This window comes from Hemiscyllium ocellatum, chromosome 21 (assembly GCF_020745735.1).
Source record: "Hemiscyllium ocellatum isolate sHemOce1 chromosome 21, sHemOce1.pat.X.cur, whole genome shotgun sequence".
NCBI classification, from domain to species: Eukaryota; Metazoa; Chordata; class Chondrichthyes; order Orectolobiformes; family Hemiscylliidae; genus Hemiscyllium; species Hemiscyllium ocellatum.
In genome coordinates, this window is record NC_083421.1 from 65,838,737 (window position 1) to 65,866,300 (window position 27,564).

At 44.6% G+C, this 27,564-nt stretch overlaps 2 protein-coding genes across 3 annotated transcripts in view; both read right to left on the reverse strand.

Moving 5' to 3' along the window:
- The window catches only part of LOC132825773 (uncharacterized), a 43,463-nt gene extending 31,800 nt beyond the window's left edge, over positions 1–11,663 (reverse strand). The window contains exon 1 of the mRNA XM_060841237.1: positions 11,444–11,663. Within this exon, the coding sequence (XP_060697220.1) occupies positions 11,444–11,661 (218 nt within the window). The 5' untranslated portion in view covers positions 11,662–11,663. The remainder of the gene's footprint in view (positions 1–11,443) is intronic.
- A 3,059-nt stretch (positions 11,664–14,722) lies between these two features.
- Positions 14,723–27,564, reverse strand: part of wdr5 (WD repeat domain 5) — a 65,174-nt gene continuing 52,332 nt past the window's right edge. For both annotated transcript variants that reach the window (XM_060841677.1, XM_060841678.1), the window contains one exon: positions 14,723–16,600. In XM_060841677.1, coding sequence (XP_060697660.1) covers positions 16,500–16,600 — 101 coding nt within the window. In that variant the 3' untranslated portion in view covers positions 14,723–16,499. The remainder of the gene's footprint in view (positions 16,601–27,564) is intronic.

The window sequence follows — 27,564 nt, forward strand, 5'->3', positions numbered from 1 at the left end:
TGTAATGGTGTTACAGTTAAATAAAGGTAATTATGAGGGCATGAGAGAGGAACTGAGAGAGGACAAAAATAGACTGGAAGCAGAGGCTAACCGGGAAGACAGTAGAGCAAAAATGGCAGGAGTTTGTGGGTATAATTGAGGACACTGTACAGAGGTTCATCCCCAAGAAAAGAAAGATTATCTGGGGAGGGAGTAGACAACCATGGCTGACAAAGGAAGTCAGGAAATGTATTAAAGAAAAAGAGAGATGCTATAAAGTGGCCAAGAGCAGTGGGAAATCAGAAGATTGGGAAGGCTACAAAAGCAAATAGAGGATAACAAAGAGTGTAATAAGAAATGAGAGGATCAAATATGAAGGTAGGCTAGCCAGTAATATTAGAAATGATAGTAAAAGTTTCTTTCAGTACATAAGAAACAAATGCCAGGCAAAAGTAGACATTGGGCCACTTCAAACTGATGCAGGAAGCCTAGTGATAGGAGATAAGGAAATAGCAGGAGAACTTAACAAGTACTTTGTGTCAGTTTTCACAGTGGAAGACATGAGTAATATCCCAACAATTAAAGGGAGTCAGGGAGCTGAGTTGAGTATGGTTGCTGTTACAAAAGAGAAAGTGCTAGAAAAGCTAAAAGGTCTTAAAATTGATAAATCTCCTGGCCCTGATGGGATACATCCTAGAGTTCTGAGAGAGGTGGCTGTGGAAATAGCGGAGGCGTTGGTTGAGATCTCTCAAGAGTCATTGGAGTCAGGGAAAGTCCCGGATGATTGGAAGATGGCTGTTGTAACCCCCTTGTTCAAGAAAGGATCAAGACAAAAGATGGAAAATTATAGGCCAATTAGCCTAACCTCGGTTGTTGGTAAAATACTAGAATCCATCATTAAGGATGAGGTTTCTAAATTCTTGGAAGAACAGAGTCTGATTAGAACAAGTCAACATGGATTTAGTAAGGGGAGGTTGTGCCTGACAAACCTGTTGGAATTCTTTGAAGAGGTGACAAGTAGGTTAGACCAGGGAAACCCAGTGGATGTGGTCTATCTAGACTTCCAAAAGGCCTTTGATAAGGTGCCACATGGGAGGCTGCTGAGCAAGGTGAGGGCCCATGGTGTTCGAGGTGAGCTACTGGTATGGATTGAGGATTGGCTGTCTGACAGAAGGCAGAGAGTTGGGATAAGAGGTTCTTTTTCGGAATGGCAGCCGGTGACAAGCGGTGTCCCGCAGGGTTCAGTGTTGGGGCCACAGCTGTTCACGTTATATATTAATGATCTGGATGAAGGGACTGGGGCATTCTAGTGAAGTTTGCCGATGATACGAAGTTAGGTGGACAGGCAGGTAGTACTGAGGAAGTGGGGAGGCTGCAGAAGGATCTAGACAGTTTGGGAGAGTGGTCCAGGAAATGGCTGATGGAATTCAACGTGAGCAAATGCGAGGTCTTGCACTTTGGAAAAACGAATAAAAGCATAGACTACTTTCTAAACGGTGAGAAAATTCGTAAAGCCAAAGTACAAAGGGATCTGGGAGTGCTAGTCGAGGATTCTCTAAAGGTAAACATGCAGGTTGAGTCCGTGATTAAGAAAGTGAATGCAATGTTGTCACTTATCTCAAGAGGGTTGGAATATAAAAGCACCGTTGTGCTACTGAGACTTTATAAAGCTCTGGTTAGGCCCCATTTGGAGTACTGTGTCCAGTTTTGGTTCCCACACCTCAAGAAGGACATACTGGCACTGGAACGTGTCCAGCGGAGATTCACACGGATGATCCCTGGAATGGTTGGTCTAACATATGAGGAACGGCTGAGGATCCTGGGATTGTATTCATTGGAGTTTAGAAGATTAAAGGGAGATTTAATAGAAACTTACAAGATAATACATGGCTTGGAAAGGGTGGACGCTAGGAAATTGTTTCCGTAAGGCGAGGAGACTAGGACCCGTGGACACGGCCTTAGAATTAGAGGGGGTCAATTCAGAACAGAAACGCAGAGACATTTCTTCAGCCAGAGAGTGGTGGGCCTGTGGAATTCATTGCCGTGGAGTGCAGTGGAGGCCGGGACACTGAATGTCTTCAAGGCAGATATTGATAGATTCTTGATGTCACGAGGAATTAAGGGCTACGGGGAGAATGCGGGTAAGTGGAGTTCAAATGCCCATCAGCCATGATTGAATGGCGGTGTGGACTCGATGGGCCGAATAGCCTTACTTCCACTCCTATGTCTTATGGTCTTATCTGGATCGGCGCAGGCGTGGAGGGCCAAAGGGCCTGTTCCTGTGCTGTAAAGTTCTCTGTTCTTTGTAACAAGCAGGCACTCACCTTCAGTGGGTAATCGGGAAGGCAAATGAAATGTTGGCCTTTATTTAAAAGTGAATGGTTTACAAAAATAGGGAGGTTTTGCTTGTCAGACGACAGTTGGAACAGTTTTGGTCTCCTTATCCTAGGAAAGATATGGTGACATCACAATTATGGGGGGAGTGCCTCATGAGGAGAGATTGAGTCGACTGGGCCTGTACTCATTGGACCTTAGAAGACCGAGAGGTGATCTTATTAAAACATACAGGATTTGTCGAGGACCTGACAAGGCAGATGTGGAGAGATTGTTTCCCTTGTGGGAGAGTCTAGGACCAGAGGGCTCAAGTCTCAGAATAAGGGGTTGCTATTTAAGGCAGAGATGAGGAGGAAATGTCTTTTCTCTCAGAGGGTAGTGAATCAGTGGAATTGTTTACCACGGAAGGCAGTCTCAGCTGGGGCATGAGGTATATGCAAGGCTGATGGATGTTTTAATTTGTAAGGGAATTAAGAGTTAGAACATAGAACATAGAACAGTACAACACAAAACAGGCCCTTCAGCCCACCATGTTGTGCCGACCACTGATTCTCATGTATGCACCCTCAAATTTCTGTGACCATATGCATGTCCAGGAGTTTCTTAAATGTCCCCAATGACCCTGCCTCCACAACTGCTGCTGGCAATGCATTCCATGCTCTCACAACTCTCTGTATAAAGAACCCGCCTCTGACATCCCCTCTATACTTTCCTCCAAACAGCTTAAAACTATGACCCCTCGTGTTAGTCATTTCTGCCTGGGAAATAGTCTCTGGCTATCGACTCTATCTGTGCCTCTCATTATCTTGTATACCTCAATTAGGTCCCCTCTCCTCCTCCTTTTCTCCAATGAAAAAAGTCCGAGCTCAGTCGACCTCTCTTCATAAGGTAAGCCCTCCATTCCAGGCAGCATCCTGGTAAACCTCCTCTGAACCCTCTCCAAAGCATCCACATCTTTCTTATAATAGGGCAACCAGAACTGGACACAGTATTCCAAGTACGGTCTAACCAGAGTTTTATAGAGCTGCAACAAGATTTCACGACTCTTAAACTCAATCCTCCTGTTAATGAAAGCCAAAACACCATATGCTTTCTTAACAACCCTGTCCACTTGGGTGGCCATTTTAAGGGATCTATGTACCTGCACACCAAGATCCCTCTGTTCCTCCACACTGCCAAGAATCCTATCCTTAATCCTGTACTCAGCTTTCAAATTCGACCTTCCAAAACGCACCACCTCGCATTTATCCAGGTTGAACTCCATCTGCCACCTCTCAGCCCATCTCTGCATCCTGTCAATATCCCGCTGCAGCCTACAACAGCCCTCTATACTATCAACGACACCTCCAACCTTTGTGTCATCTGAAAACTTGCTGACCCATCCTTCAATCCCCTCATCCAAGTCATGAATAAAAATTACAAACAGTAGAGGCCCCCATGGACAGAGCCCTGTGGAACACCTCTCACCACAGACTTCCAGGCAGAATATTTTCCTTCTACCACCACTCGCTGTCTTCTGTTGGCCAGCCAATTCTGTATCCAGACAGCTATGTTCCCCTATATCCCATTCCTCCTGACCTTCTGAATGAGCCTACCATGGGGAACCTTATCAAATGCCTTGCTGAAGTCCATATGCACCACATCCACAGCTCGACCCTCATCAAGTTTTCTAGTCACATCCTCAAAGAACTCGATAAGGTTTGTGAGGCATGACCTGCCCCTCACAAAGCCGTGTTGACTGCATTTAATCAAGCCATGCTCTTCCAGATGGTCATAAATCCTATCCCTCAGAATCCTTTCTAACACCTTGCAGACGACAGACGTGAGACTGACTGGTCTGTAATTGCTGGGGATTTCCCTATTTCCTTTCTTGAAGAGAGGAATTACATTTGCCTCTCTCCTGTCCTCAGGTACGACTCCAGTGGAGAGCGAGGATGCAAAGATCTTCGCAAGTGGCGAAGCAATTGCATTTCTCGTTTCCCAAAGCAGCCGAGGACAAACCTGGTCCGGGCCTGGTGACTTGTCAATCTTGATGTTATGGGGAAAGGTAGTGAAGTGGAGTATGGGGTTATCAGATCAGCCATGATTTCATGGAATGGGAGAGCTGTCTCATGGACTGAATGGCCTACTTCTGCTGCTCTGGTTTTATGGCTTTTTCAGACTTTACAGGGAAGAATGCATCCATTATTGAGTCCCACTATTCTACAAATGTGTAACAACTCAATTAAATCACCAAGTCGAGATTCCTGACTGACTGCTCTTCAGGACAAAAGCAATTCACCCCAGATTTCATCATTAAAAGCTCTTCTACTTACTAACAAACTTATTCTTCAACAAATGGTAGAGAAAAAGGATTATTTATCTACTACTGCGTAACTTAAACTTTATCTCTTTAAAACCCCATGTGCACACACATGCACTCACTCGCAATAAAACAGACAAAAGACAATTTTTGTAACAAATATTATGGATTCAAAAGTACAAACAAAGAAAACAAATTGATCCCAAGTCCAGATCACAAGGTGGAAGTCTCCTTCTTACGCTGCTCTTCTGACACACTGCGGTCTGCAGAGCAACGACTGTCCAACAGCTGATCAGATCGGCCAAGGTTTACTTCCTTAGAATTCTTTCTTTCAAGTTTCTTGCATTTTTTTGTCTATTGGAGAGATGCTTCCAGCCTCACTGATTCATGAGTCTGGAGCAAACTGAGACTCGACCAATCTCAAGGCCGTTGTCAGGCGGTGTCGTTCCTTAACTCCTGGTGTCACTCTGTCTGAATTTTGTAACAATCTCAGTGCTCCAAAAGCAACATCGATTTCTACAGCTCAAACATACACTGCAATCCCATTTGACTTTTCAAGTTGAAAACCTCTTCTAATGTTATAGCTTGAGAGCAGGGTTTGAATCTATTCCTGTTAATTGTCCAAATGGAGAATTCTGTGCTTCCTGAATTAACCACACACTGAATTATAGCTGCTACTGGTCAGGCTGTTCCAATCTCCTGAACAAACCCTCAGGAAATCAATACCAAAGACACATGTAAATAACCTAACAGCTCCTGGTAAAATATACAGCTTTTCATACTGAGATTGTCTAAGTAAGAAGTGAATCGTTAAATACCCATGTAAGTGTTAACTGGATAGACAGCAATATAATGCCAGGTTAATTAAATAAATACATCGAATCTGATCACAACACAGACAAAGGATAAAATAAAAGGGATGAAGATAGTGTTTTCAATATTTGCAAGAGCACGGTAATGGAGAAAATAATCAGACTGAGGACAGAGGGATTTCCGGGAGCACCCCAGTGCCATCACCCACCAACTCTCCGCACCTGGCATTCCCCCTTCCAATGATATTAAACACAGTCAAGGAATCAATATTGGGGAAAGGATAATCTGCTATTCATTTACTATTCCCAGTTCTGAACATGGAGATTACCAAAAAGGACACACACATACACTCTCACACTCAAACACTCTCCCTCTCACACACATACACACAAATACACTAATGCAATATCTGGAAGAAATGAAGCAAAACACAGGTAAATATTCAGCTCACAGGTGACTTGGAGAGTGGAGGTCGTGTAGTCGCACCCTGAGTTGTGTTAATTCATAGTTCCATGTGAAGCAAAAACAGATTGAAAATTGTGTTGCAAAGAGAGGATAAGGAAGATGCAGGTGGATATGGAAAGGTTGCGTGAATGGGCAAAATGTGACAGAAGGGATATTGTGGGAAAATGGGAATTTGTTCATTTACATATGAAGAGTGAAAAAGCAACAGATTAGTCAAATAAACAGAGAATAAGGGCCAACTCGGAGGTGTCAGGGACGTCTAGGTGTTCCACTGCATGGGTCACAAAACAACAGTATCAGGTACATTAAGTAATTCAAAAGGTTATTGGGATGCTATCCTTTATCACAAAAGGAATTGAACATTAAAAAAAGTAAAGACTTTTGTTATACAGGGCATTACTGAGAGCATATCTCAAATATTGCATGCAGTTTTGTTCTCCTGACTTCACGAAGGATGGGAATGGACTGGAGGTGGTTCAGAAGAGATTTATTGGATTAATACCTGGAATGAGTGGGTTGTCTTATGAAGAAAGGTTTGACAGACTGGGCTTGTTCTCACTGGAAAGAGTGAGGGGTGACTTGCTTTAAATTGTAAGCATAAAGCATAGAAACTAGGAGCAGGAGTAGGCAACTGGGTCTTTCAAGCCAGCTCTAATATGATCATATTATCATAAAATATTAGCCATTTAATATGATCATGGCTGATTATCCAATTCATTGTCCTGTTCTCACCTTCTCCCTATATCCTTTGACCCCTTTAGTCCTAAGTACAATGTCTAACTCCTTCTTGAAAATGTTCAATGTTTTGGTCTTAATAAATTTCTGTTGTAGTGAATTCCACTGGCTCACCACTCACTGGGTGAAGACATTTCTCCTCACTCAGTCTGAAGTAACCTACCCCCATAGCCTTAAGCTGTGACCTCATATCAGCCATGAATTAGAGCCAAAAAATCATAGAGTCACAGAGTATAGAAGATGCCTTTTGGCCATCGAATCTATGCCAACCTATCAATATGAGATGCACTTTACAGCATTTGGCCCACAGCTTTCAATGTTGTGATATTTCATGGGCCCCTCCAAATACTTTTTAAAGGCGGTGAGGTTCCCTGTCTCAACTATCCTCCCAATGCAATCCAGTTTCCCATCACCGTCTGGCTGAAAATAAATCCTTAAATTCTCTCTAAACATCCTGCCTTTCATTTTAAAATTATATTTCTTTGTTCTTGATCCTCCAACTAAGGGAACAGTTGATTTCTGTCAACCCAGTCTATGCCCCTCGGAATCAATTAGGTTCCCCCTTCAAACTTCTCCACTCTAAAGAAAACCACCTGAGCTTAGCCAGCCTCTGTTCATCGCTGAAATGCATCATCCCAGGTAACATCCTGGTGATCCTCCTCTGCACCGTCTCCAGTGCAGTCACATCCTTCCTGTCGTGTGGTGACCAGACCTGCACACACTGCTCCAGCTGGGAACCTCACCAAAGCCCTGTACAGCTTCAGCCTAACCTTCCTGCTCTTAGAATCTATGCCATGTGGCTCCCTAACTACCGTGTTAGTCTGTCCTGCCACATTCAGGAATTTGTGGATAAGCTTTCCAGGATCCTCCTGTTCCTCAGAGTCTCCCATGTCCTGCCATTCATTACGCACTCACTTGTCTTGTTCCTTCTGTCAAAGTGCATCCTCACATTTATCACCATTAGGTTCCATCTGCTACTGATCTGCCCATTTTTTAAATATCCTCCTGTAACCTTTCTATTCAATGTCAACCACCTGGCCAATCATCATGTTATCTGCAAATGTATCATCCCCTTCACATTTTCTTCGATATCATTAATTTTTGTCACAAACAGTACGGGCCTCAGCACTGATGCCTCTGGTACACCAGTGCACACCAGTCTCTAGTCACATAAACTGCTTTCTACCACCAACCTCAATCTCATGTCACATGGACAATTTTGCATCCAACTTGCCAGGTTCCCTGGATTCCATTTGCTTTTCCTTTTACTTTATTGGTTTCCAATGCAGGACCTTGCTGAAATCTACATAAACCACATCAACTGCATAACCCTCATCTAAACACATTAACTTTTTCTTGGAGGTGACAATTAGATTTTTTAGACATTACCTTCCTCTGATCAAGTGTAGATTTATTATTTCATTCGGAATTTTCATCAGTAGCTTCTCTAGCACTAATGGGAGACTCACTGGTCTTCCAAATTGGAACCACATTAACAGTCTTCTGGTACCTTACCAGAGTCCACGTAGGAATTAAAGAGTTTTATTAAAAATTTAACTGAATGGTGAAACATACATGAGGGGCCGAATGGTCTATTCCTGATCCTATATCATATATCGATCTAGATGTTAACTCATTATTACACACGGGATAGCAATGGTTACCCTTCTGTATAAAGGGATCAGACTGCTTATGGAATGGATAGCACTGTTCTATACAATACTGCCAAAGCAGTAATTAAACCCAGGTCTAACACTTTATATCATTCAAATTGGTTTGATACTGTAAACAGATTAAGGTCCCCAGAGCCAGCACTATGTATTTGCCTATGATAAAAATGTCTGCCTCATGGTCCACTCAACTCTCAATCTGCCCAGAATTTCTGAAGTGTTTACTAGAATCAGCTCAGGGTGATGCTAGGAGCTAACTGCCTCATACAGAGCATCCCCAGAAGGGACTACACAGGAGAGAGAGATCGGAATACCTCATCATGTATTAAATAATTCAACCATGTCATTTTGATCATTTTATATTTTATTTATTGCAGTGATTTGTTACGATCTGGAATGCTCTACTTCAAAAGAAATTGAGTAAATATATGGAAGGTAGAGTCTAGAGGATTGTGGATAAAGACCAGGGTCTTCGAGGATAATATTTTCAAAGAGCCAGTTCAGGAATGATGTAAGATTCTGTAAATCACCTATAAGTCCTGAAACCAGGACTTTGTGTGGAGTTTTGTTCAGAAAGATATGTCCATTCTGCCTCATCACGAGTGAATTCTCTATTGCTGGCTACCACATCCCTAATAACAGGTGCTAATGTTTATTGCTGCTCCTGACCTCAAATAAACTGACCTCAAGTTCCCTGTTTTTTTCTCTCTTTCATTCTTGCATGACAAAGTTACATTTGCTGCTTTCCAATGTCTGGGGACTGTCCTCAAATCTCAGGAACTTACAAGAATTATAGAGTTAGTTATACAGTGTAGAATAGGGCCTTCAACCCATCATGTCCACATTGACCTATCGACACTAATTGTTCTTTCCAGCAGATGGCTCACAGCGTTGAATGTTACAACATTTCAAGTGCTCATCCAAGTACTTTTTAACAGTTGTGAGGTTTCCAGCCTCAACTACCCTCCCAGGTAACGTATTCCAGACCCCTACAACCCTCTGGTAAAAAGAATCCCTCAGATCCCTCTAAACATAAGACCCAGGAGCAGGAATTAGGCCATTCAGCCCATCAAGCTTGCTCCACCATTCAATCATGGCTGATCAGTTTCTCAATCCCTTTGTCCTCCTGATACCCAAGAATCTATCTATCTCTATCTTGAAAAAAAATCAGTGACCCGGCCTCCACAGCTTTCTGTGGCAATGAATTCCATTGATTCCCCACTCTCTGGCTGAAGAGGTTTCTCCATATCTCCATTCCAAAAGGTCTTCCTTTTAGTCTAAGGCTATGTCATCCTATCATCCATTTTACAATTATGCCCCCTTGTTATGGTCCCTTAAACTAAGGGGAACAGTTGCTTTCTATCCACCATGTCCAAGTCCCTCATAATCTTACACACTTCAATCAGGTTCCCCGCCCGCACCCCAAACCTTCTCTCTGTTCCAAAGATAACAACCCATTCTTATCTACCCAAGCTAAAATCTGGGGACTTTCCTCTGCATTCCCTTCAGTGAAATCACATCCTTTCTATAGTGTGGAGACCAGAACTGCAGTTTGTAGTTATTGGAGGTCAGTCACCTCAGTTCCAAGACAACTCTGCAAGAGTTCAGGAGTTCCTCAGGGTAGTGTCCAAAGCTCAATCATCTTCAGCTGCTTCATCAATAACCTTCCCTCCATCATAAGGTCAGAAGTGGGGATGTTCACTGATGATTGCACAGTGTTCAGCACTATTCACAACTCCTCAGATACTGAAGTAGTCCTCTTTCAAATGCAACAAGATCTGGACAATACCTAGGTTTGGGCTGACAAGTGGAAGGTAATACTTATTATAAATGATTTTTGCCTGTGTAGCATAAGAGACAATCTAGCCATTGCTCTTTGCCATTCAATAGTAGCACCATCATTGGGGGTTACTAGACTCATCACATAAACACAGTGGCTACAAGAGCAGGTCAGAGGCTGGGAATACTGCAGTTAATAACTCACCTCCTAACTCCCCAAAACCTCTACCATCTACAAGGCACAAAGCAGGAGTAGGATGGCATACTCCCCACTTGCCAGCTCCAACAACACTCAAGAAGCTCCACACCATCCAGGATAAAGCAGCCCACTTGATAGTACCACATCCACAAATATCCACTCTCTCCATCACCTTGACATTCATTACCAGCAGTGTGCTCCATCTATATGATATACTGCAGAAATTCACCAAAGACCCTTAGACAATACCTTCCAAACCCACAACCACTTCCATTCAGAAGGACAAAGATAGCAGATACATGGGCACACTAACCCCTCCAAGCCACTCACCAAATTGACTTGAAAATATATCGCCAATCCTTCACTGTCAAGTGGGTCACAAGTAACCTCGTCTGTAAGCTGGGAAGCTTATGTACAATTGGTCATCCTCCCTTGTATAAGGTCCAGTTCCATCTAAACATACGGCACACTCAATGTGGGAAGTCAGACAGGAATAATAAACAGGGGACTAAGGGACACTATCCTGGATCTCCTTCCTGAACAGCAGTGCCCTTACACCCTAACAACTGCAGCGGTTCAAGGAAGCTCACCATCACCTTTCCCAGGACAAAAAGGATAGGCAATAAATGCTGGCCTGACCAGCAACATTCACTTTCATGAACGAATATAAAAACCCCACTGAACACAGAGTCACACATACTGGCAGGAAGAACGGCCCAGACTCAAAATCATTTGGCTATTTTCAGTTCCTGTTTAAGTGAGTGAAAAGCCCCACTCAAATAATCTATTTCCATTTTGCTGAAAGAAGCAGCATCTTTCTTATTCTGGCACTCATCTGCTCCAAATGCCTGCTGCGAACTTTGTGAGTGTAGCCCAGAGATGTAACCCACACTGACTGCTCTTGTGATTCACTCCCAGCTCTGCTCTGTCGCTGAAAACAACTCTTACTGTCTCTCCATCCATGCTGCTCAAACCTTATCCACACTTCCTGTCAGCTCCAGTCCCACACTCCCTCCTTCAATATGGCCAATGCTGTTATCTACATCTCCCTTCCAACAAGCCAGAGCTCTCTAGTTCTGATTATAAGTGCACACAGATCAATTCGTACCTGTCCTCTGCATTTCTAAATGTCTGTCCCCATCTCAGGGGTTCACCCATGGGACTCACCTGTCCTGAGAACTGGCATTATGGCATTGTTCCCCAATCTGCTTGTCGTTCTCCATAGGGAGACAACTCTTTTCTCCAAACTGAATGTCCTGGGCTAGGGGCTGGATTACAATGGCCAGGAGATAGCGGTCCAGTTGGTTCAGGAGGTAGGTAAGCACAAGGCAGCAGAGAACATGGAGAGGGTAGGCACCAGCCTGGCAGATACCCAGACACCCCATCATCCCCAAAATCCAAACTCAACTCTCAGGAACCCAGTCTCCCTGCCACAAAATGTTCCTTAAAATGACGACAGCAACAGACAGTGTGAATCAGTGAATGAAAAGCTGAGGCTTTACTCAAGTCTCACTTCCTTTATCATGCACCAACCAAAAATAGAAACGACAGAAATAAATAATAGAAACAGAAAGCCAGAAATCAACTGTGATGATCATCACTACCAGACACAATCAGGCAGAGCAGACCCACAACCTTCACTAATGAGAAGAACAGATACTTGGGAATAACAGTCCTCCTGATTTGGAAATACACAATTCCTTCAGTGTTAATGAGCTAACATCTTGGAATTCTCTCCCATCGGGTATTGTGGGTCTACCTGCAACCCAGACTACAGCAGTTCAGGAAGGCAGCTCATCGCCACTTTTCTGGGGGAGCACAGGGTAGAAATGCTGGCTCAGCCAGTAACTCTCATGTCATTAATGAACAATAAAGCACATTTCACACACTGCACATCAAAGGCAGAGGAACTGAATAGTCAGTTTGGTGGAAAGGGAAGGGATGGATCAGGTGGCTGCCATGTGCTGAGCGATGTTGAACTTGCTGGAGTTTGGTGCTGAATATCAAAGCAAACGGAAAGTATTCTATTACCATCTTGAGCAGTACCTTGCAAAGAATGTACAGGCTTTGAGGAAATAGGGGCATGTGACATGTTACAGAAATCCTGGTTATTAATTTACTCCATTGTGACATTGACATATTTAGTCCAGTTAAGTTCCAGTTCCATGATTTTTATTGGGAAGGTATTGGAGATGGCAACGTTAATGAATCATAAGAGGTGGTCTCTTATTAGGGATGATTACTGTCTCCCACTTGTCTAGTAACATCAGTCTGAACCTGGATTCTGTCTAGATTTTGCTTCCTTTGAACATGGGCTGCTTAAGTATCAGAGGAGTCGCGAATGTGCAAGTATCCATGAACATCCCTATTTCTGACCTTATGGTGGAGAGAAAAAGTCTGATAAGCAACTGAAGATGGTTGGACTGAAGAAACTATCCTAAGGAACTCTTTTAGAGATACGCTGGAGCTGAGATGACTGACCAACAACCACAACCATCTTCCAAAGGTATGACTCCAACCAACAGACAGATTTGCCAATTCCTGCTGACTTGGGTTTTGCGAGACCACCCTTGATGCCACACCCAAATCATATTCTGCCTTTGACAGAGAACACAGTCACTCTCGCCTCAGGTTAGATTGTAACCATATTTCCACCAAGGCTGCATTGAGGCCTGAAGCCAAGCATTCCTGGAAGCATTTACACTGGGTTTAGGTGCACAAGAGAACTCGGATCAACAGTAATTCCAGATTAGTGACAGTGTGGGTGGCAGCCACACACTGGATAGGCTGAGATGTTTTTCACTGGAGGATAATAAAATCATGAGGGGCATTGATAAAGTCAATAGTAAAGGTCTTTTCCCAAGTTAGGGAATTTCAAAACTGGGGGTGGGGGGAATATTTTTAAGGTCAGAGGAGAAAGATTTAAAAGGGACCCAAGGGGCAACATTTTCCACACAGAGTGGTTCATCTGTGGAATGAACTGCCAGAGGAATTGGTAGACGCAGATATAATCACAACGTTTAAAAAACATTCAGACAGGAGTAGTAAAGGTTTAGAGGGACATAGACATAACTCAGGCAAGTGTGACTAGTTTAGCTTAGGAAATGTGGTTGGCACAGACAAGTTGCTGAAGTCTCTGTTTCTGTGCCGTATGAATATATGACTTGGTCTGTGTGGGAGCTGTACCCCAGTGAGAGTCAGTGTGTGTGGGAGCTGTACCCCAGTGAGGGTCAGTGTGTGTGGGAGCTGTACCCCAGTGAGAGTCAGTGTGTGTGGGAGCTGTACCCCAGTGAGAGTCAGTGTGTGTGGGAGCTGTACCCCAGTGAGGGTCAGTGTGTGTGGGACTGTACCCCAGTGAGGGTCAGTGTGTGTGGGAGCTGTACCCCAGTGAGAGTCAGTGTGTGTGGGAGCTGTACCCCAGTGAGGGTCAGTGTGTGTGGGAGCTGTACCCCAGTGAGAGTCAGTGTGTGTGGGAGCCGTACCCCAGTGAGAGTCAGTGTGTGTGGGAGCTGTACCCCAGTGAGGGTCAGTGTGTGTGGGACTGTACCCCAGTGAGGGTCAGTGTGTGTGGGAGCTGTACCCCAGTGAGAGTCAGTGTGTGTGGGAGCTGTACCCCAGTGAGAGTCAGTGTGTGTGGGCCTGTACCCCAGTGAGAGTCAGTGTGTGTGGGAGCTGTACCCTAGTGAGAGTCAATGTGTGGGGGAGCTGTACCCCAGTGAGAGTCAGTGTGTGTGGGAGCCATAGCCCAGTGAGAGTCAGTGTGTGTGGGACTGTACCCCAGTGAGAGTCAGTGTGTGTGGGACTGTACCCCAGTGAGAGTCAGTGTGTGTGGGAGCTGTACCCCAGTGAGAGTCAGTGTGTGTGGGACTGTACCCCAGTGAGAGTCAGTGTGTGTGGGGGACTGTACCCCAGTGAGGGTCAGTGTGTGTGGGAGCTGTACCCCCGTGAGAGTCAATGTGTGTGGGAGCTGTACCCCAGTGAGAGTCAGTGTGTGTGGGAGCTGTACCCCAGTGAGAGTCAATGTGTGGGGGAGCCATACACCAGTGAGAGTCAGTGTGTGTGGGAGCTGTACCCCAGTGAGAGTCAGTGTGTGTGAGAGCTGTACCCCAGTGAGAGAAGATGACTATGGAACACAGACACAGTACAGGAAGAGGCCCTTCAGCCCACCAAACATGTGCCAAATGACACCTTTTAAAAAATAAAAACCGTTTGCCTGCCCAGAGTCCATATCCCTCTTTTCCCTGCCTAGCCATGTGTCTGTGGAGAAGGAAGCATGGCCTCATTAAACCTTTACTCCAGTGTCATGCAGTAAGCCAGTGGGTGGGCAGTCACTAAGTGCCTGCTTCAGATTCACTCGACAGTAATGTCCTGTGTGTTTCAGAGAAACTGATATCAGGCTGAAACCTGCTATTAGATGATGATTTGCCAGCAATTAAAAACAACACATTTTTCTTATGATCAAACCTCTTGTATTAGCTGGAAATAGAGGGTAAAATTACATCCAAATCTCAGACAGGCTGAAAGTCTCGACAACCACGAGAGATCATTACAATTATTGGACTATTCACAAGTACCGGGAAGAAGTGATTTCCTGTGTCTGTAGATTACACAGGACTGTCAGTAACTCAAACAAACTGACATTTTAAAAGATATTGGCTCCACACAGTCACAAGGCCCTGTAGAAAGCATGTCCAGGAAAAGCTGTCAGCACTGGAGATCACTGGGCAAGGTTTGGGGGGGAAACATTTCAGCATCCATTTCCAACCAAGCCTTCAATATCCCCATGTCTTCCTGCACATGAACTTCAACTCAGAAGCTGCAATGAACCTGGCCCCGTCGCTCAGTTAGTTTAAATAAGAAATCCTTCTTGCATTTGTGCTCGGTGACGTCAGCTCATTTCAAAGGGTCCTTTCCCGGGAAGTAAAAGTGTTGCCAGGTGCCTCAACCAGCTCCACGTTTTCCACTCATTGTCAGCACAACTTACCTGCACTTGCCAACAAAGCAGGGAGTGGACCGGTGCTGCTGTGTTCCCCTGTCCCACATCTACAGAACTGCTGACCCTGAACCATGCATGGGCATGGATTACAATGTCCAGAAGTGAGTTAAAAAGGTGAACAATATGCCCTTGCAGTGCAGTAACAACAGGGTGAATTTCTAGGCTTGAGGTTGCTATGGAGATTAGATCGCAGTTATTCTCAAAATTTGAAACTGGGGTCTGGAGCAGAGTAACCACATCCTGGGTATGACCCTTGCTGACAGTACAAAGTCTGTGGAAACCAATCACAATGACCAGAGTCTGACATCTTGAGGATTAATGATCGAATGACAGAGCTGGGAGAATCAGAAGCATCCCCTTTGGTGGGCTTGATGCACGTACAACATGACATTATCCACAGACTGAGCTGTCTGCAAATATGATCCAATGTGGGCGAAGATCAAGTCAGGAGCCTCAGTGGTAGCACTGAGTCCTGAGACTGTTCTCAGGAAGACCATAGTCACCAATGCTGTTACTGATGCTACAAGAGCTGAATACTGCTGGGGGAGATCTGGGTACAACAGCACTGAGGACAGGTCTACCAGGCTCAATCTTCCAATATCACACACGTGATCTGTGGCTGGGCAGGAGGGGAGTGCCAAACCAGAATCCCGTGGCAAATTAAGAAAGCTCACTGGAGTCAAGGGCAGTGACCAGTCAGTGGCTGGTCAGTTACCTGGGGCCACAATGAGCAATGGTTGGGGAGGGTGGGGGATGGGAAAAAAGACAAGGAGTCACACAAATAAAAGGATTTAAAAGACAAGCTGGTTAACTGTCTAATTTAAACTTGCAGCTGTCAATGTTAAGTTTACAAAAACATCCTACCAACAACTAAACCTGCTTTTAAAAAATGAGTTTTCACAAGAAACCAGATGGGGGAAACCACAAGTGATTTGGTCACTAGAAAAAAACGTTAGTTGTGTGTATACACAGGTATGTGTGCACATCTGTGTGTAGGCGCAGGCTGTGCGTGCACATGTATTTTTTTTAAATGTACAATAATTTGTTAAGTGTTATGAATCTACAGTAAAAACTGGATTTGTTCCAATGCTCCCACTGGGTCTGCAATCCCTCGTCACCAGTTTAGACAGAATCTAGAGTCTCAGACATCAGGAGTTTGAGAAGCCTGTCCCCATGTCAGAGAGGCTGGGACAGGATGTATTTTTCCAAGGGAAGCTCTGTTGCTCTCTAACAGTCACTCCTCCAAAGTTTGATTGTCTTGTCATTCTCCAGTGCTGCCGACGCAATGATGTTTTCTGTTGGGTGACAGGCTGTGGAGATCACAACATCTGCAATGGAATAGGCAGAGAGTCGATGAGACAAACCCTGGGACCCCCTCCAACAAACATCACAACCACACGCAAAGTCCAGACAGAATCTGATGGTAAGGTTCAAGGGTCCACAGCTGCTGAATTCATCATAAACGGTCACCTAGTGCTCACAAGGCACTGGTACAGACCAGGCCTGTGATCTGATCACACTGACCGCTTCCCATTAGAGAGGGTGCTACTGCCCAGAACATGGGGCAGAGTGATACAAGCAAAGCAAAGCCAATAAAGGGTGATAGCAGAAGTAATTTTCCAGTGGGCACTAAATGGCCTTAAACTGGTGTTCTTTTATGAAGACGACACCCTCTGGTCCCAGACTCTCCCATGATGGGAAACAGAAACACCTTCTCAGCATTGAGCCTGTCAAGCCCCATAAGAATCCTCTATGTTTCAATGGGACCACCTCTCATTCTTCTAAACTCCGGTGAATAGAGTCCCAACCTGTTTAGTCTTTGCTCATAAGACAACCCCTCAAGACCCAGGCATTATCTGAGAGAACCTTCTCTGAACTGCCCCCAGTGAAATGATTTCTATCCTTAAATAAAGGGACCAAAATTGTTCACAGTACTCCAGATGTGGTCTCACCAACACCTTGTACAGTTGCAATAACACTTAGATTCAGAGCCGTACAGCACAGAAACAGATCTTTCAGTCCAATTCAGCGATGCTGACCAGATATCCCAACCTAATCTAGTCTCGTATTGCTCTAAACCCTTCCTATTCATATACCCATTCAGATGCCTCTTAAATATTGTAATTGTACCCAAAACCCTTGGGAATGGACAACCAAGCCCCCCACAAAATTAGAACAAGCTCCAACCACAATTATACACATGCAATTGAGGGAAGTTAGAGCTGGATCTGCACGAGATTCATTCAGTTAACAGGAGACAACGAGCAAGTGGCAGAAACCTCCAGAGCATCATGAATGCTGTACGCATTCGAATGGAACCTCATGTCCAGAAGCCCTTCATATTCGACAAGGTGCTTTAAAATTGTGAAGTATTCAGTCAAAAACGCCAGTGGGAAATCTTTTAACTTGGTGTTATGTTCGGCACAACATTGTGGACCAAAAAGCCTGCTCCTGTACTTTACTGTTCTATGTTCAAAACCCAAACTCCATAGCATTCTTCTTAAATTCCACTTCCTCATTCCAACACCCACTCTTTATAAACCTACACCACAGCATCCTCTTTTTTTCCCCCAGCACCTGATTTCTTGCATAAACCAATACCGTAGAAATAATATCAAGGAAGCTGTACTGGGGCATCACCTTTTCAATATTTCTGGCAATGATTAAAGTGAGGAATAGTGGCTTGTACACACAAACTGACACTGTCAACTTAGGCAGCATGAAGCATGGAAGAGAACAGAAAGTTGCACGAAGTTCTGATGAAATGTTAACTTTGTAAAGTTGGAAACTTGTAAAGAGTAACTGAGGAGTTGTCAAAATTACTGCCCAGCATGCAACCATCCCCAGGTGAGAGTTTGTGATAAAGGAAAGGTCACCAATGAAGCTAAAGGTGCCTGGCCAAGAATACTACCCTAATGAACTCGTGCAGAGATGTCCCAGGCCTCAATATAGGAGACCCCGAGAACAACAGCCAACAACATCTTTGTGCTCAGGATTGCTCTGACCAGTGGAATCAGGAGATTTGGAAGCACACCTTCACACCAAGGGATGGGGAGAGTGGAAATCTGAGCTCATTGCCCCAGGAAGCTTTCAGACAGAGGGTCAGTTGGCTAATTCACCACACCTGCACATCCCTGCTCACTACATGGCCAATCCATCTAAACTGCTCATCTTTGGTAAAAGTTAGATCGATAGATATTTGCTGGGTAATGAGTGTTATGGGATTAAAGTGGATGACTGCAGTTAAAAATCAGGAAATGGTAAGGAGGGAGAACCTCAAACATCACAATCACTGGGAAGTGGTACTAAACATATTTTGGAGCTGTGGCTCACAAGTCCCTTTCCTGATGGTCTGAAAACAACTGACAAACAAGTTGACTGATGCATTTGTTTTAATTTTCAAATCCTAGACAGTCCCATTTAAATTGGAAGAAAGAAAATGTAACTACTTTATTCAAAATAGGAGGGAGAGAGAAACAGTGTGTTTAACATCAGGTGCAGGGAAAATGTTCGAAACTATTATGAAAGAGCAGAACACAGAAAACTTCAAGGTAATTGGATAGCATCAACATGGTCATAATGAGAGTCACCATAAGTAGGAGCAGGAGTAGGCTGCTTGCTTCCTTAAGCCTGCTATGCCAGCCAACAGGATCACGGCTGATTCGACACCTCTTGTCCCTATCTCTCCCCCTCCCCCCACATAACCCTTGATTTCCTGAATGATGAAGCATCTATTTCAACCTTAAACATATGGAAAAACAATACCCCCAGAGTTCACTGTGGCAAGGAGTTCCAAAGACACTCCGCACAAGAAGAAAAAAAATTCATCCTCATCTCAGCCTTAAACTGGTGTTCTTTTATGAAGACGACACCCTCTGGTCCCAGACTCTCCCATGATGGGAAACAGGCACACCTTCTCAGCATTGAGCCTGTCAAGCCCCATAAGAATCCTCTATGTTTCAATGGGACCACCTCTCATTCTTCTAAACTCCGGTGAATAGAGTCCCAACCTGTTTAGTCTTTGCTCATAAGACAACCCCTCAAGACCCAGGCATTATCTGAGAGAACCTTCTCTGAACTGCCCCCAGTGAAATGATTTCTATCCTTAAATAAAGGGACCAAAATTGTTCACAGTACTCCAGATGTGGTCTCACCAACACCTTGTACAGTTGCAATAACACTTAGATTCAGAGCCGTACAGTACAGAAACAGATCTTTCAGTCCAATTCAGCGATGGTGACCAGATATCCCAACCTAATCTAGTCTCGTATTGCTCTAAACCCTTCCTATTCATATACCCATTCAGATGCCTCTTAAATATTGTAATTGTACCAGCCTCCACCACTTCCTCTGGCAGCTCAATTCATGCATGCACCATCCTCGGTGTGAAAATGTTGTTTCTTAGGTCTCTTAAATTTTCCCCCCCTCATCCTAAGCTTCCGACCTCTAGTTCTGGACTATCCCACCCCAGGGAGAAAGCCATACCTATTTGCCCTATCCATGTTCCTCATCATTTTATAAAAGTTCTATAAGGTCACCCCTCAGCCTCCGATGCTCCAGGGAAAACAGCCACAGCCTGTTCAGCCTCTCCCTGTAGCTCAGATCCTCCAACCCTGGCAACATCCTTGTAAATCTTTTCTGAACCCTTTCAAGTTTCACAACATCTTTCCGATAGGAAGGAGACCAGAATTGCACGCAGTTTTCCAACAGTGGTCTAACCAATGCCCTGTACAGCCGCAACATGACCTCCCAACTCCTGTACTCAATACTCTGACCAATAAAGGAAAGCATACCAAACGCCGCCTTCGCTATCCTATCTACCAGTAAAAAATGAGGTCTGCAGATGCTGGAGATCACAGCTGCAAATGTGTTGCTGGTCAAAGCACAGCAGGTTAGGCAGCATCTCAGGAATAGAGAATTCGACGTTTCGAGCATAAGCCCTTCATCAGGAATAAGAGAGAGAGAGCCAAGCAGGCTGAGATAAAAGGTAGGGAGGAGGGACTAGGGGGAGGGGCGATGGAGGTGGGATAGGTGGAAGGAGGTCAAGGTGAGGGTGATAGGCCGGAGTGGGGTGGGGGCGGAGAGGTCAGGAAGAGGATTGCAGGTTAGGAGGGCGGTGCTGAGTTGAGGGAACCGACTGAGACAAGGTGGGGGGAGGGGAAATGAGGAAGCTGGAGAAATCTGAATTCATACCTTGTGGTTGGAGGGTTCCCAGGCGGAAGATGAGGCGCTCCTCCTCCAGCCGTCGTGTAGTTGTGTTCTGCCGGTGGAGGAGTCCAAGGACCTGCATGTCCTCGGTGGAGTGGGAGGGGGAGTTAAAGTGTTGAGCCACGGGGTGATTGGGTTGGTTGGTTCGGGCGGCCCAGAGGTGTTCTCTGAAGCGTTCCGCAAGTAAGCGGCCTGTCTCACCAATATAGAGGAGGCCACATCGGGTGCAGCGGATGCAATAGATGATGTGTGTGGAGGTACAGGTGAACTTGTGGCGGATATGGAAGGATCCCTTGGGGCCTTGGAGGGAAGTGAGTGTGGAGGCCTTGTCAGATCCACACCCCCCACCAACCCAACCTCCACCCCCGGCACCTTCCCCTGCAACCGCAGGAAATGTAAAACTTGCGCCCACACCTCCACACTCACTTCCCTCCAAGGCCCCAAGGGATCCTTCCATATCCGCCACAAGTTCACCTGTACCTCCACACACATCATCTATTGCATCCGCTGCACCCGATGTGGCCTCCTCTATATTGGTGAGACAGGCCGCTTACTTGCGGAACGCTTCAGAGAACACCTCTGGGCCGCCCGAACCAACCAACCCAATCACCCCGTGGCTCAACACTTTAACTCCCCCTCCCACTCCACCGAGGACATGCAGGTCCTTGGACTCCTCCACCGGCAGAACACAACTACACGACGGCTGGAGGAGGAGCGCCTCATCTTCCGCCTGGGAACCCTCCAACCACAAGGTATGAATTCAGATTTCTCCATCTTCCTCATTTCCCCTCCCCCCACCTTGTCTCAGTCGGTTCCCTCAACTCAGCACCGCCCTCCTAACCTGCAATCCTCTTCCTGACCTCTCCGCCCCCACCCCACTCCGGCCTATCACCCTCACCTTGACCTCCTTCCACCTATCCCACCTCCATCGCCCCTCCCCCTAGTCCCTCCTCCCTACCTTTTATCTCAGCCGGCTTGGCTCTCTCTCTCTTATTCCTGATGAAGGGCTTATGCTCGAAACGTCGAATTCTCTATTCCTGAGATGCTGCCTAACCTGCTGTGCTTTGACCAGCAACACATTTGCAGCTATCCTATCTACCTGCAACTCCACTTTCAAGGAGCTATGAACCTGCATTTCAAGGTCTCTTTGTTTAGGCAACACTCCCCAGCAACTCCTGTGAAATAAGGGCTAACATTCCATTACCCTTCTCGGTTACCTGCTGCTCGTGTGTCGTGCTCAAATCCCCTAAGTGCGTGGGTTTCCTCCGGGTGCTCCAGTTTCCTCCCACAATCCAAAGATGTGCAGGTTAGGTGAATTGGGCATGCTAAATTGCCTATTGTGTTAGGTGAAGGAGTAAATGTAGGGGAATGGGTCTGGGTGGGTTGCACTTCGGTGGGTTGGTGTGGACTTGTTGGGCCGAAGGGCCTGTTTCCACACTGTAAGGAATCTAATCCAAGTCCCTTTGTGTTGCAGCTTTCTGCAGTTTCCCTCCATTTAAATAACAGTATGTTCTTTTGTTCTCCCTTCCAAAGCAAACAACTTCACATTTTCCCACATTACACCCCAATTGCCATCTTTTTGCTCCGTGCTCAGCCTACCAACCTCTCGCTGGAAACTGTCTGCATCCCTCTCACAATCTGCCTTTCCACCTATTTTAGTTTCATCTGCAAATTTGGCTACGTTACCTTCACTTCCTTCTTCCAAGTCATTAATACATATTGTAAACGGTTGTGTTCCTAGCACTGATTACAGATTGCCAACCTGTAAAAGAACCCCTTATTCCCCACCCACTGCTTCCTGCCCACAAGTCAATTCTCTACCCATGCCAATATATTACCTCAACACCATGGGGTAGTATGTCACAACATTACATTTTGAGAGGTACCTTCTTGAACTCAAAATCTCCTGGTTCCCCTCTACCCACCCTGGTTAAGCCTTCCTTAATAAACTTTAATAAGTTCGTCAGACACTATTTTAATTTCAGGAAGCCATACTGACTCTGCTGGATTAGATTACAATTTTCCAAATGTTCAGTTATTAGAATTTCAGAATCCCGACAGAGTGGAAGCAGGCCATTTGGCTCATTGAGTCCACGCTGATTATGGAGTTGAATTGCCCATCAGCCATGATTGAATGGCGGAGTGGACTCGATGGGCTGAATGGCCTTACTTGCACTCCTATGTCTTATGATCCCTTGAAGAGTCCTGTAATCCCACCTCATACCTGAATCCTACATTTCCCACGGAATAGCCTAATTCACACATTCCCGAACACTATTGACCATGCTAAATTGCTCACCTACCTAACCTGCACCTTTGGACTGTCAGACAAAACCCACACAGACACATGGAGAATGTGCAGTTGTCCTAGCACTGTGAGGCAGCAGTGTTAATCAGCAAGCCACCATACTGCCTTAATAATGGATTCCAATTCTTTGACAACAATATAGTTAGGCAATTGGCCTAAAGTTACCCACTTATTGTCTCTCTCCCTTCTTGAATGGGGTGTCACAATAACAGTTTTCCAATCTGCTGGTACTTTGCCAGACTCCAACGACACTTGGAAAATTACAACTAACACACCTGTACCAGAGGCTGAATTGAACCAAGTTTTGCTTTTTCCCCTTGAAGCATTGGAGGCTGAGGGGCGACCTTATAGTGCTTCACAAAATCATGAAGGGTATGGATAAGGTGAATGGCCAAGGTCTTTTTCCTCGGATGGGGGAGTCCAACACTAGAGGGCATATGTTTAAGAGAAAGATTTAAAAAGGATCGAGGGTAACGTTTTCACGCAGAGAGTGGTGTGTGTTTGGAATGAGCTGCCAGAGGAAGTGGTGAGTCTGGTACAATTACAGCATTTAAAAGACGTCTGGATGGGTATATGAAGAGGAAGGGTTTAGATGGTATGCACCAAATGCTGGCAAATCTAGATTGATTTAGGATATTTGGTCAGTGTGGATAAGCTGGACCAAGAGGTCTGATCCATTGCTGTATGACTATTGTCTCTGGAGCTTTTTCTTTTAGGATCAGAGGATACAAGCATCAGGGCCAGGGACTTATCTACCTTTAGCCCCCATTAGTTTGGCTAATACTACTTCTCTAGTGACAATGCTTAATTCCGGTCTCCCTGGAATTCTTTCGTATTAATGGAATATTTGAAGACTCATTGTAAAGACTGACTGAAGTTATCTATTGATTTAACTCCCCTGCTATCCTTGTTCCTCAAAATCATCTCCTCAGATTCATTTTCTAAGGGGCTTATATTCACTTTGACCTCTTGTTTTCTTTTATACATTTAAAGACGTTCTTATCAGCTTTTTAAAATATTTCTCTTAGTTTGCTCTAGTGGTTTATTTTCTGCCTTTATTATCTTCTTGTCCTCCTTTGCTGGATTCTGAAGTTATTCTAGTCTTCAGGGCTACCACTGACTTCTACTTCCTTTGATGTCATTTCTTTCAGCTTAATACTCTCCTGAACTTCCTTGATGAACCATTGTTGGTTTATCACTCTCAATCTTTCCTTGTTATACAAATATACTTTTGCCAAGAGTCATGAATCACCTCCTCAAATGCTGCTTTCTTACTGTCATTCATGTTAATTTACCCCCCTCGTTCACTTTAGTTCAACTCTATCCTCATTTCATTGTAATTCCCTTGACTTAAGTTAACCAGTTCTTGCTAGTTTTTTTTTTACACTTGAACAGAAAATGAAATTCTATCATATTATCACCACTTGCTAGGGAATCCCAAACTCAGATCATTTATTAATGCTGCCTCATTCTCCATTACCAGATCCAAGGCAGCTTGTTGCCTGGTTGGCTCTATGTCATATTGCTCTAGGAAACTATGCCTAATTCACTATGAACTTTAATTTGATTAACCCAATCAACAAGAAGATTAAAAACACCCATAATTATAAGTCAATTGTTTTTATGTGCTCTGCCAATTTATTGATTAGTAGCCTTTCCCCACAGAGTAGTGACTGCCCAGCAGTCTGTACACTACTCCGATCAATGTTGTCTTTGCTTTGCTGTTTTCTTTACCTCCATCCAAATGCTCTGTACATCATTTGAGCTTATATGATCTCTCAACTATTCTCTTTTTGCCTCGTATTACAGTGCTACCCCACTAGTTTTTTCCATCTCTCTTGTTTCCGAGAGGTCAAAATTCTGAGCGTTAAATTCCGAGCTTTGATCTCCTTGTAACCATGTTTGCGTAATGGCTATGAGAACATATTCATTTATCGCAATTGGCGTTATCAGTTTTTCTACCTTATTCCAAATCTTTCAAGTTTCTTTATTATGCTGTTTCCCTACTCTGCGAAGGCTCTTCGTACAATATTACATTCCTACATTCTGTCAGCTACGTAAGAATCCTACTCATTGAAGGCTGAACTGTAGTCAACACTATTACCCCCTCAAGACTGATGACTAAACTTAGTGATCTCAGACTAAGCCCCTCTCTCTGCAATTGCATCCTCAGATTCCTAACCCACAGGCCACAATCAGTGAAGATTGGGGACAATATTTCATCCTCACTTTAACACTCAACACTGAGCCCCCTAGGGGTGTGTACTCAGCCCCTACTGTACATCCATGACTGTGTCACCAAATAATAGACTAATGCCATTTACAAGTTCACTGATGATACCACCATAGTCGGTCGAATCTCACATAGCGACAAAACAGACCACAGGTGGGAGGTGCAGGATCTGTAAAAATGGAGCACAGAGAACAACCTAGCTCTCAATTACAGCAAAACCAAGGAACTCATTAGAGACTTTCGGTGGGATGTCACTCATGCCCCCTATACATTAATAGCACAGAGGTGGACCGAGTGGAGATTGTCAAGCTCCTGGGAGGGGTCATCAACAACAAGCTTTCTTGGACTCTTCACGTGAACACCTTGGTTACAAAGGCCCAACAATGTCTCTTCTCCCTCAGGCAGCTGAGGAAATTTGGCATGATGGGCAAATACCCTTGCCAACTTTTATAGGTACGTCATCGAGAGCATTCTGTCTGGATGTATCACTACCTGGTAGGACAACTGTACCATTCAAGATCGGAGATGGTTACAGAGAGTGGTGAACTCGGCCCAGACAATCACAAAGGCCAACCTCCCATCTATAGAATCCATCTACCAGGCCCACTGTCAAGGAAAAGCCACCAGCATTCTCAAAGATCCATCCCACCCTGGCAATGCTTTTCTACAACCTCTACCATCGGGGAGAAGGTACAGAAGCCCGAACACATGCACCAGCCGGTTTCACAACAGCTTCTACCCTCCTGTTGTTAGATCACTGAATGGACTCACAAACTCATAATATTCGCCTGTCCCTGTGTTTTTGTTTTTGCTGCTGTTTACCTATTATTTACTATCTACGCTACTTCACTCGGTGACCTGCCTGTATTGCTCACAAGACAAAGCTTTTCACGGTGCCTCTCTACACGTGACAATAAATGCAATTTTCTGGAATTAATCAACCCCATCCCTAAACTGCGGAGTGGTCTAATGGTATCATCGTTGGACTGTTAATCCAGAGACTGGGGTAATGTTTTACCGACCCAGATTTGAATCCCGCTACGGCAGGTGGCGGATATGAATTCAAATAAAATCTAGAATGTGAGTCTAATGATGACCATGGATCCATTGTTGATTGTTGGAAAGTGTGTTCATTAATGTCCTTTACCTGTTCTGGCCTACACGTGACTCCAGACCCACAGAGATGTGGTTGACTCCCAACTGCCCTCTGGGTAATTAGGGACTATCTATAAATGCTGACCTAGCCAGCGATGTCCTCATCCAATACATTTTTTAAAACCTGCAATCCTACCTTCTCCTTTCTCTTTGATTGTATAATTTTCCATACAAATGAACCCACTGCCCCACTCTTTAGTTCAAAGCCCTAACTACAGTCAAGATGCAGATCAGCTATGATCACGCTAAACAGCAGAGGAGGCTGGAGGGGTTTACTGGCCTCCTCCTGCGCTATGTTCCCATGTAAGATACAAAGCAGCCATGCCCCGATATGCAGCCCAGGGTGCAAACTCGTTTCTTTGTAAAACCAGGAAGGTTTGAAGTTTGATTTCGTGCAACTGACAATACTCGCTCGAGTCAGAAGTTCAGATAAGTCTCTGCACATCAAACACTTAACAAAGTGGAGAGTTTGTGTGTTTTATTTTTGAGGGTGCAAACACAGGGTCAATGAAGGCAGCAGATTTCACATAGTTAACAGCGATTATATTAATACTTTAAATGCAGTCCAACACACCAAACTGGTCAGAAGAGTAAAAGCTCCTGGTAGTCAGAGAAAAGACAAATTGGATTCAAACTTGACTCAATTGCAGGAAGATGTTTTGTCATTGATGGGTGTTTTGTGATTGGACCTTTGTTTCCAGGCATGAGGCTCAGTACGAGATGTTTGCTATTGACACAATATAACTAAAATGTGGGGGAGGTGTGCAGATGGTTGGAAAATTAGCCATGTGGTTGAAAATGAGGAAGATAGATATGGATTACAGGATATTATTAAACAAGTCAGATGGACAGGGAAGTGGCATAGGGATTCAGCTCAGAGAAATTAAGTAATACATGTAGTGAGAAAAACAAACACAGCAAGGGAATGTAAATAACTGAAAACTTCATAAAGTGCAGATTGATAAGGGGGTTAAGATGGCATATGGAACACGTTCCTTTATTGGCTGAGACCTGGAGTATAAGAACTGGGAGGTTGTGTTAGAACTGCATCAAACATGATGAGACTACAGCTAGACAACTGGATGAAACTCTGCTCACTGCTTTATAGGAAGGATGAAAATAAAGTGATTTTTGAGGATGTTTTCAGGAAGGGAGAATGTTAGTGATAAAGCAAGGCTGGGATTGTTCCCTTTGGAACAGAGGAGGCCAAGGAGAGATTTAATTGAGGAGTACAACATCATAAGACCTGAGATAGAGTGGTTAGGATGAACTTGTTTTCATCAGCAGAGATTAATAACTGGGGCATAATTATAAAGTATCGGTGGAAGTACTGGAGTGGTGTTAAATGTTATTTTATCCAGAGGCTGGTGGGTGTCTGGAATTCACTG